Source organism: Trachurus trachurus (genome assembly GCF_905171665.1).
Source record: "Trachurus trachurus genome assembly, chromosome: 6".
Classification (NCBI taxonomy): Eukaryota; Metazoa; Chordata; class Actinopteri; order Carangiformes; family Carangidae; genus Trachurus; species Trachurus trachurus.
Genome location: NC_139897.1, coordinates 23,736,199 through 23,747,257, shown reverse-complemented (window position 1 = coordinate 23,747,257; position 11,059 = coordinate 23,736,199). Strand labels below are relative to the sequence as shown.

The 11,059-nt window shown below is 40.6% G+C and overlaps 1 protein-coding gene across 1 annotated transcript; it reads right to left on the bottom strand.

Annotated features, from left to right (window-relative positions):
• ndufa9a (NADH:ubiquinone oxidoreductase subunit A9a) lies at positions 1-9,639 on the bottom strand. The gene is made up of 11 exons (XM_083972814.1): positions 9,551-9,639; positions 5,759-5,935; positions 5,312-5,409; positions 4,436-4,527; positions 4,145-4,286; positions 3,908-4,010; positions 3,516-3,586; positions 2,473-2,549; positions 1,970-2,065; positions 405-471; positions 1-284 (listed from the first exon to the last, which is right to left on the bottom strand). Exons 1-11 carry the CDS (start codon positions 9,603-9,605, stop codon positions 114-116), a joined length of 1,149 nt encoding a protein of 382 aa, XP_083828940.1. The 5' UTR covers positions 9,606-9,639; the 3' UTR covers positions 1-113.
• Positions 9,640-11,059: the final 1,420 nt, after the last annotated feature.

Below are 11,059 nucleotides of genomic sequence, written 5' to 3'. Positions count from 1 at the left end.
TAAAGGATAATTTTTTATTTATGTACAGAATACAGTTAAAGACAAAAGGACAAAGTAGAGGCACTGTCATCCTCTGGCTGCCCTAGCAATGGTGAAATTTCTCATTAGGTAGTTCAATAGTTGACGGTCTTGGCTGGTTTCGTCTCATCCAGATCAGCCTCCAGGTAACGGAACCGGCGGTGGCGACGCAGAGTCTCGATTGCCTTTGTTTCTACGGTAGCGGGAGTGATGCCCAGATCCTCCAGACCAGGAAGTCCTGGGTACTTCAGGTCTGTTAAGTGAAACTGAAAAAAATGCAAGCGTAGCACAAAGGTTGCACATGCACAATGACTATAAAAGACACAGGATTGTGACAGTAGAGACTCCACAACTGGAGGGACACTTCCAAAGTTTTTTTTTCTTACCCGATCAACTTTGTCTGGAGTCGTCCAGGGCTCAAATGGGTTCATTGCAAAAATCTTAGCCGCAAGGCTGAAAAGCAGAAACAGAGGTGTGTAGCAACAATTATACACTGGAGGCCCCTGTAGAGCACGCCTACTCAACGGCCAACTCCAGAATCAATCACGTCCGACTGTTTAATTACAAATAAAATCTTCCTACAATAAACCCTATAAGCAGCTCTGTGTCACACAATGGAGCACTGTGCAACACACACACTGTGCTCTTAGTGACAAAGGTAGACAGTGCTCAAAAGTGATTGGTCAATACATCCGGAGAAGGTCACAGACACAATAACGTTATTTTCTTAACTAACTGGTATAAGTTTAACTAGTCGGTCCGACCTTTGCACCAGGTGTGTTTTGTTTGTTGCAGCATGGAGCAGGGTGTGGGGGCTGCTGAAAAACTACTGCACAGTAAAAACACTGTCAAATACTGAGTCCTGTGAGAAATAGTTGTGCAAAACATTTGTTTTACATTTCCATCAGTGTTGTAGGGATTTATTCAAAATGATGTAGGGATTAGGGTAATGACCCAGTTTGGCCTAGTTTTGTGTGGCATCTACGTGATGTACAGGCTTATCTTGAACCTTTGTCTTCTCTTGACTTGTTAGGTCACTTAAAAATTCTGTGATTTCACAACCAACCAATTTATATGCCAGACAGCCGAGACTTTTATTAAATCTGTCATCTGCTTTTCAATCATCTGTTGGTACGGGAATCTCGCCAACAAGAACAAGAACTCTCTCTACGGAGTATTGTGCGGTCAGCATCTAAGGTAGCTGGGGTGAAATGTAGCCCTCCTGACGAGATTCTTTGTATTTATATTTGTAGTTATTTATTAATATTTATTATTGCTATTTTACATTTGTACCTGGAACTACTTATTTATACCCACTCGTTATAAGTGCACTTGCACTACTGCTGTACCTTTGCTGCTTCTTGAATGTTTTACCATGTATGTCCTATGCTGTTTAAATGTGATGTCGAATGTGTGTGTGTCTGTTGCAACCAAATTGCCCTTCAAGGGACGTTTGATAAAGTGACTTGACTTGACTTGAGACTGTGTTGCTGTTCTTAATAACGCAGTTCCGTTTGTTGCATAGAAAACAGATCATCTACCACCAGCATTGGAACAGTTTGGCTTACTTTTTTAATATGGCGAGAATAACAATTTTATAAATGCAAATGTGTCCAGAATAAATAATAATATTATTATTAATAATAATAATAAATAGCTTGGGGAGAAGTTCCCTGTACAACATAGTTGAATAGTCCTCCTGTTCAGTGTTTATTTTCTTGGTGGCTCTTTGATGTAATGTTTTAATGTTGTTCAGCTGATCATAAAAGTAGCACCACATGTTAAAAAGGATCAACTAGGAACAACAGTGCAATAGTTAATATGTAATTTTATAGTCTGTCTATTACCTTTGTTTTGTTTAATGACATATTTGCACCATGACTGAAAACTCAGGTTACACAAAAGCAAACAAAGCCCAACAAATGTTGATGAGCACGTATAAGGAACTTACTGATAGAGTGGGCGAGGCAAGGGGTAGGGCACAAAAGGCCTGTGTGCCACGGCGTAGATGTACTCCACCAGGTCATGGAGGAGGTAGCGGTTAGGGCTGGGCAGCAACAAAGGAAAAGACAAAAACAGTCAGTTTGGGAATGTTATTGATGTATTAATGTGTGTTCACAAGTCATTCACAGCGGGAACATGAGCTATGACCACATTACTCAGACCATAACAAAACTGACACAGTGGAAACCGCCTTACAACAAACACTGCTTCAGCAAGAGACATCCTTTCGATTACTGGACACACATTCGTCAATTTCTGACTTAAGCCTTTCTTGTAGATCTGAACTCTAAACTCCCCCAACCATCCGTCAAGTGTTGGTGCTTCTGGAAGATGACATGTGAACTCAAAGCATGACTTTACCACGTCAATGTAGATTGTGGTGTGTGTAATGTGCTATAATAAATTTCCATTAAGTGCCTAAATAAAGTTAACAGAGTGGTGACCACCTACCCAACAAGCGCATATGTTTTTCCATTAGCATCAGGATCTTTGACAGCATTGATGATGGCCTTGGCCACATCCACCACCTGAGGGAATAAAGGGACATGTTAATTAATTAAGTTCCCACCTGTGGCTATGTGATGTGGTTTTGAGGAGTGTCTTGTTACCTGGAACATACTGTATTACTTGAGGAAACAAAAGAAAAATTCCAAGGCACTCTCTTAAAGCAGAAGTGAGTGATATATTTGTGTTAATATAAGTCTTAAATAGTTATATCTTCCGACAGCAATCACTTACATAGAGTGTTTGGACTGAAACACGGGTCTCTCAGTCACTCTGCTCTGCTCTGAGCCGAAGAGAAAACATTTATCGTATCCTACAGTTTTTATCCAATGAGGAGAGAGAACGGCGTGCAGGGCTGTGTGTGCAGCCAAGGGACGCCGTGAATGTGGTGACGTAGCGACGAGGACTGTTATGGTGCGTTCAAGGAAACTCGTATTTTTCCGACCGTGAAGTGGTACCAGTTCGATCTGGTACGAGTTCACCGGTCGGAAGTTACGAGTGGCCGTTATAGTGACTTTCACCGGTAAAACAGGTCGGAAAAACACGAGTGGGTTGCCTGGAACGCTACAAAGTCGTAAGTTGTGACTTGAAGCTGTAATTTACGATTTCAAAAGCCTGCCTGGAACGCAGCATTAGCGAAAACGACCGGATCACTCACTTCTGCTTTAACTATAAAAAGGAGCGGAACTAGTCAAAAGGAGCATTTTGACTCCCTGATGAAGGCTAGACGCCGAAACGCGTCGGAGTTTTTAATTGTCATTTTGACCATGCCATAATTTAATAAAGGCATTTTATAGTTAAGAGTGCCTTGGAATTTTTATTTTGTTTCCTCACATCATTGATCCCTTTCCAAAGAGCACCTCTTTTTAAACAACGAGTCCACGAAGCGCTCCTTTGTTTGAACATTTTTTATACTGTATTACTTATTGGTGGCTTCTGGTTTAAAACACACACATGACTTAATAGCTTCTTCCTTTCAGCAAACTTACATAGACCGGCTGCTTCACCGTCTTCTTGCCCAGGGACATAAGTGGGATGGCATTTCCAAACCAGCGCATGTCTGAAAGGAAAGGAAGATTAAAGCCAAACAATACAATTTTCACCGGTAAGATGACTAGCTGGCTGAGTATAATGTAGCACCAGTGGGACTTCTGGGGTTAAAATAAATGTAGCAATAGTTCTGCTTTTCCTCATATCAGTTTTTATCAGAATTAAACACAACAAAATTATTCAATGTGCAACACAACTGAAGTTAGAGCACTAAATGCCCTGCAACCAAACCACCAATTCATCAATGTCTGACAGGGAGAAAAAAAAGTGTCAGCATAAGAGCGTACTAATTAATCAGAGTCTCTCACACACTTTCTCACACACTTCTTACTTGCGTAGTAGTTGAAGAACCTGTCCTCTCTCCCAAACATCTCAGAGGGCTTCATAATGATAGCATCAGGGAACTCATCTCTCACTGCGGTCTCTCCTACAGCCTTTGATGAAAGGAACATAATACAAACAATCATCACCTACTATATTATACACTATATATACACTCTGGCCAGAAAATACAATAAATATGCATAAATACACCTGGTGAGCAGTATGTAGAGAAACAACCCACTACCTTGTTCCTCAGGTACTTGGACGGGCTGCGTATGTCAGCGTTGAGGTGAGACATGTGGACGAACTTTGTGATGCCGGCCTCTCTGGCAGCCCGAGCAATCTGCTGAGGGATGGTAACGTAGACGTCCTCAAAGCGATAGTTCCTTGACACAGCAAGAGGGGGGGAAAAAAGCTTTATGTCAATTCTTACTTACAATTTAAAAAGGACGAATCAGCAAAGTTCACTTGCTTCAAGTGAAAAAGATAATACGTCATAAGTCAGATGCTTCAAGACGTTTTCTTCCTCGTATACCTTGTCTCGTATTCTCTGCCCACAAGGTTGATGACCACATTAGAGTTCTCCAAAGCCCTCATGATGGAGTCCTTGTTCCTGGCATCCCACTCCTACAACAAGGCAGAACACAGAGTAGTAAGTACATTTGCATTTAATTTAAGCAAATGCCATGAATGGAAACATTGTTAAAGGGACAACGAGGAGTTTCTAATCGGTTATAAAAAAGTCTCACGTTAATGTGGATGAATCTCCGCTACCCACACTTGTTAATGGGCCCATTTTCGATAAATATATCGTTCTGTCTCTATCGTTATTTTGTTATTATTAGTGGTGGCGGAGATGCTGGTCGAGCCGACCAGCGTTTTTTACTTTCGGTTTCGCAACGAGTCATGAGAATAACGCAGCTGAATCGCCGTTTATGGTCGGAACTACGACGGTATGTGAACCTCTTTGAACCTCTGACTTTAATTATTGATGAATGAAAACATGAGTCCGTCTTGCGCCGGTCAAAAGAATTTTACGGTGCACGCGGAGGCTCATAAATGTAGTGTGAAAACGCTTCGCTTTTCCAAAACTCCTCGTTGTCCCTTTAATAACTCCTGTGGGCTCAGCTGGCCCCGCAGGCCACAGTGGTCTATAGTGTTGAACTCTCTAGGCAGGTCGGTCCTGTCGACTATTTTAATGTTAGAGCCATTATTGCAAACAAACCTATTTCTCTTTTATTCCCTCACCCACCCAATGAGAATTGATAAGAGAATCAATAAGGAATCGGATCGATAAGCAATATCGATAATGGAATCAGAATCGTTTAATTTTGATCAATTCCCACCCCTACACCATCCATAATAAGTATTTTAAATATTCAAAAAATGACTGCGTGTATGCAGTTCTTACCAAGAACATGATTTGTCCAAGATCACCCATAGGCCTCAAGTACATGATGTCATACTGATCGCAGCGGTGAGGGATCATAATCTGAGAGCCGATGCGACCTGCAAATAATCAGCAAGCATTAACACACAGTCCCCATCTCATTTATTTGGTAATTCATAGCAACTCTTTATTAAAATAATAACAGAAATGCATTCATATAATGTCCCAACCAAATCTATCACTTCTCTTTAACCATTAGATCAAATACCAAAACTATCTGTTTCATTAACATAGAAGAAACAGTACCTCCATCTATCCAAATAGAACAAGCTGTCCCAGGTAATATTAGCCAAGATAAACAGCACACGATGTGACTTCCTCATATACAAGCTCATCTAAAATACACAAGTTTCCCACATGTTAACTGAATATTAATGCACATGTTAACATTAGTATTTATGCACTCACCCAGCCTGTTGACAACATATCGACCCAGGAAACCAGTGGCACCGAACACTGTGGCCGCGATTCCACTGGAGGAGGAGCGCCCTCCTTTCCCTCTGGGGATGACGGTATGGTGCAGCTTCCTCCGCTGGACCGTGGGGACCGCGGCAGCAGCTGACAATACAGCAGGGGCGCAGCTGCCTGTTGGAAGGACAGAAACACAGGTAAAATTCAGTCAGCATCAAAAAGGTAGCAGCGTTCATTTAGATAGCAAATCTTTAAGTAGGCAAAATCTAAAATTAACACAGTTTAACAACCTTTCCATAAATCCTGCTTTCAGTTTTTGATGCAACTGTTGGTGTTGGTGTTGGACTGTAGGATTCTGAAAATTAACTCTCATTGAGCACATAATTAGCTGGTTATATGTGCAATTACCCAACTATCTAACCCAGTTTTTCTCAACCTTGGGGTCGGGACCCCATGTGGGGTCGGCTGGAATTCAAATGGGGTCACCTGAAATGTCCAGTAATTGATACACACAAAAACACACAATCCTAAACAACTGCATTCTATACTTTCACTTTCTCGAATTTAAATTGATTTAAAATAAAACCATTCACAGGCTTTCAAATAAACGGTTTGAAAGCCGGTTGTAAATGGATAGCCTACCACTTTTCATCGTAACAAAAAGACACAACAAAAAACATCCAAATACCTCCATGCTGCTCGTATGTAATGTCCGTCTTGTATTGAAGCCCTGAAATGCGAAATTGTTCAGAAAAAAATGAAATAAGTCTATATTTCAAGCTTGTTTATTTGTGCTGGCGTCAGTGCGCAAATCGCGCGAGATTTGGACGGACCAGGAAGAGGAGCTTCCGCTACAAACAAGCTTAAAATATAGACTTATTTCATTTTTTCGAAACAATTTCGCATTTCGGGGCTTCAATACAAGACGGACATTACATACGAGCAGCATGGAGGTATTTGGATGTTTTTTGGTGTGTCTTCTTGTTACGAAGAAAAGTGGTATCCATTTGCAACCGTTATATGGACATGCACTGCTACGCGAGACCCCCTGTAACTCAGAGAAGCCACGGAGGACTCTGAAACTTCTCCCAGCCCCAAAAGTGCTTGTACCGGCCAGGCTGGTCTGAGTGGTGGTGCTGAAACTGCCGGTATGAGACATTTGTGTGTGGAAAAACAACAAACACCTGGGTGTGTGGCTGATCAAACCGTAAATTATATTGATGAAAGAGGTGACAGGAGAATGCACTGGGTGGATCTGACAGCCAAGGACATAAATCTGTTGTCAGGCTGGGTCACAACTTAGCATCAACAGCATTGATCCAACCAGACTTGTATCAACAGACCAGGCTGGTGCTGGTGTAATAAATGTGTGTAGAATAGTGCATGCACATCCATATCTAACACAGTTTTTCTCAACCTTGGGGTTGGGACCCCATGTGGGGTCGCCTGGAATTCAAATGAGGTCAAAGCACCTGAAATGTCCAGTAGCCTAATTGATAAAAAAAAACCACACAATCCTAAACAACTGTATTCTATACTTTCACTTTCTCAAATTTAAAGGGATAGTTCAACATTTTGGCAAATTGGCCCATTGCCATAATCGCTATAGTCATAGCAGTAGGTTCATTACCTTTAATTGTAGGTGTAAGCTATTTTCAGTACGGCGGAGCGCAGCAGCTGGCTGCTCAGAGCTACGCTATGGAGGCTAATGGAATTTCTTGGTTTCCCTCATTAAACTCATCAAATTCAACATCCCAAAACTCCACAGCGCTTTTGTAGACAAGTTGTGACCTGCACAACCACCACGCTATGAGATAATGACGGGACGATACGAAACGGAGCCGTTTTCGAGGTAAATACAGGGTAAATACGGAGACTGCTTGCTGAAAAACTGTCCCTGAACGCAACGCGCATCAGCGGTTTTGTATGAATTTACCTCGAAAACGGCTCCGTTTCGTATCGTCCCGTCATTATCTCATAGCGTGGTGGTTGTGCAGGTCACAACTTGTCTACAAAAGCGCTGTGGAGTTTTGGGATGTTGAATTTGATGAGTTTAATGAGGGAAACCAAGAAATTCCATTAGCCTCCATAGTGTAGCTCTGAGCAGCCTGCTGCTGCGCTCCGCCGTACTGAAAATAGGTTACACCTACAATTAAAGGTAATGAACCTACAGCTATGACTATAGCGATTATGGCAATGGGCCAATTTGCCAAAATGTTGAACTATCCCTTTAAGTCGATTTCAAATAAAATGCAGCATATAAATATATCTGAGCTGGCGCATCTTGATTGATGGGGTCGCCAGAAATATGTGATGTCAAAATGGGGTCATGAGCCAGAAAAGGTCGTGAACCACTGATCTCACCTATCATGTTGTGATGACTTGCATAAAATAATTCTGATATGGTTCAGGAGCTCTGGTAAATGTTCAAAAAAAGTGCTTGTACCAGCCAGGCTGATCTGGGTGGTGGTGCTGAAACCGCCGGTATGAGACATTTCTTCCACGAAGTGTGTGGATAAACAAATACCTGGCTGTGGCTGATCAAATCATTAATTATATTGATGAGAGAGGTGACAGGAGAATGCACTGGGTGGATCTGACAACCAAGGACATAAATCTGTTGCCAACATAAGCTCAACAACACTAGACAGCTGAAGACTTAAGGGAACAAACTTAGCATCAACAGCATGGACCCAACCAGACTTGTATCAACAGACCAGGCTGGCGTTGGTGTAATAAATATACTGGTATGTGTAGAATAGTGCATGCACAATACATCCAGTGTGTGAGACTAGGTGCAGAACAAAAAGTTAAGTAAGTAAAGTAAAGTAAGGTAAAAGAGGGGATCCGTTTAGATCGAAACGTTAAACCTTCTAGTTAGATTTTTGGGGAGCATTTACTGCAATTACAATTATGGCCATAATAGTTATCTTAAACTAATTCAGTGGCAGTGGCAATGCAGTTGTTTCCATATGGAGGTAAATCTCCCAGTAATGTAAAATCGTGTGGAATCAGTGCCAAGAAAAAATGGAGTTGTCATGAAGCTGTCTGGTATTCCTATTTATTTCTATTTCTCTTAAAACAGTGGTCAATGGATCTGTGTATGCAGTGACCACAGGGATATCAACAATACGCGAGCATGCGGTCACCTTAAAAGCACGGAAGCTCTCTAACAAATAATATAGCTCCAAATGGGCACTATAAATCGTGCACTTTTATATACAGTCTATGATTTTGCATGTACACGTTGTAAATAATATCCGCTGACGTGAACCAGCTAACCCGATGTCATTGTGCACTCGCTCGACTCTGTTAATCCATCGGTCAGACATTTAAACCTGCTGCACGGCCGCCAGAGCAGAAATAAATTACGACTTTAATTCACATTTATAATAAACAAAAAGGTGTTTGGAGCCTATGTGGCAGACGTCACGTCGCTGTAACCCACCGGAGTCAGTGGATGATGGTCAAAGCTGGGCCAAGTTTAACGCCTTATCTCTCCTGTATTGTTCTACTATTCTCTGTTATTCCACAAAAAAAGATGCGGGGGTTCAGATATTCGGTAACTATTTGTATTATAAATATTTCCAAGGTCCAAAACGTGAGCGACTCGCTAGCTGAAGCCTTTGCTAGCAGGTTGTTAGCCGAGCCGGTTAGCAAGGTCACTCAATCATTGCGTGCAGTCTGATGTGAGTCAGTCCGGGGAAGGAATGGGAGTAAAAATATGTAATATTATACTATAATACATACATGTGCACGTCTATTAGCAACTTTCTAGGCGTTACTCACTTGAAATCTTTGGAAGGACACTCGCAGGACGGCTAACCAACATTACGGTCGCCATCTTTCCTCCTACGGCGAACCGTGTGGGTCAAAATACACGTAAGTCAAGGAGGTAAGGACGCAAGCGCAAGACACATAAACAATCCAAGGCGTTTTTCTACAAACATTTTTTTAAAAAAGAAAGAAAAAAAAAAAAGATCAAAAGGTTTGTATAGAATCAACGAAGTCAACGAAGCTAACTTTCTCTCTCAATAAAACATCAACAACATAATTTTCACCAGATCTGGGACCCATTCCTTATCATGTGTGATGGAAGAGCCTGGGAAAGTGTAAACAGTGGCACTTTGCGGAAGCCTATAATATTGCAGAACATTGTTTTTTTCTTCTTTTTTTTAATGGACTAAAATGGACTAACTCACGAACCTGATCCCCAACCAAGAATTGGAATAATTTGGAGGGTGGGCATGTAATCAATGCATGCAATATTTTTTTGTTTACATTGTGAAAACAATAAAAAGATTGTTGGAAGAAAAAAAAAAAATGTAGGTACAACATGAACTGTTTGAATGTGTAGATTGGTTTTTTTGGGGGGTATCTTTTTATTTTTATTAAAAAAAAAAAATTCTCCACAACTGGTCTTGATTTTTGGATTATGTATTAGTTTTAAGCAGTTTTAATATGCAATTTTTCTTTTTTGATTGCTTGAATGTTTGAACAGGGCCTACTATCTGAATATTTAAACTGATTTATTGTTATCAATAAAATAATATGGATTTTTGATTTTACTCACTAAAATTACAAGCAAATAGACAATGTAAGGTTAGCAGCTGCTTTTTAAACTGTTATCTATATAATATGTAATATTTACTGCTTGGACTGAATACATATTAGTTCATTTTCATACCTTAATTGTTCCCACAATTGTCTAAATCTTTCATACTCTTAAATAATAGTGGCTTAATATGTCATACCACTATGTGTTTTCATAGGGATGCCAGAATCCAACTCAGGTTGACCAACAAGAAGTGGTTAGTCATACTCATATACACCCCAATGATATCTTGCCTCAGACTAGGATCAAAAGGGTATTGAAATTGTTAAGCGATATTCAAAAATATGATGTAAGTCAACCTTTGTAAACCTGTAAAATAAAGCTGCATACATGAGAGATTCAAATTCCTGTCTTTTAAAAAATAAACGTGTCAGTGGGATTTGTATTTTTGTTCGACATCTATAAACTGACACAGAGCAGGAAACTGTTAAAACTTCCCACATGTGACAGTGAAATAATAAAGGTCACTTATGAGCGGTTTAATGTTTCATGTATCCATACTACCCACATACCAAATGTATAGCTACAGGGTGTCGAGGATTTAGATGTAGCCTACCCAAAAGGCCCCAGTTTGATTCCAGGCTTAATTGCACATAAGCACATGAAGATAAAACTGTGAAAGATCAAAACACACGGTCTTTGAAACAACTTTTTATTTCATCATAAAAATGATTTTGATTGAC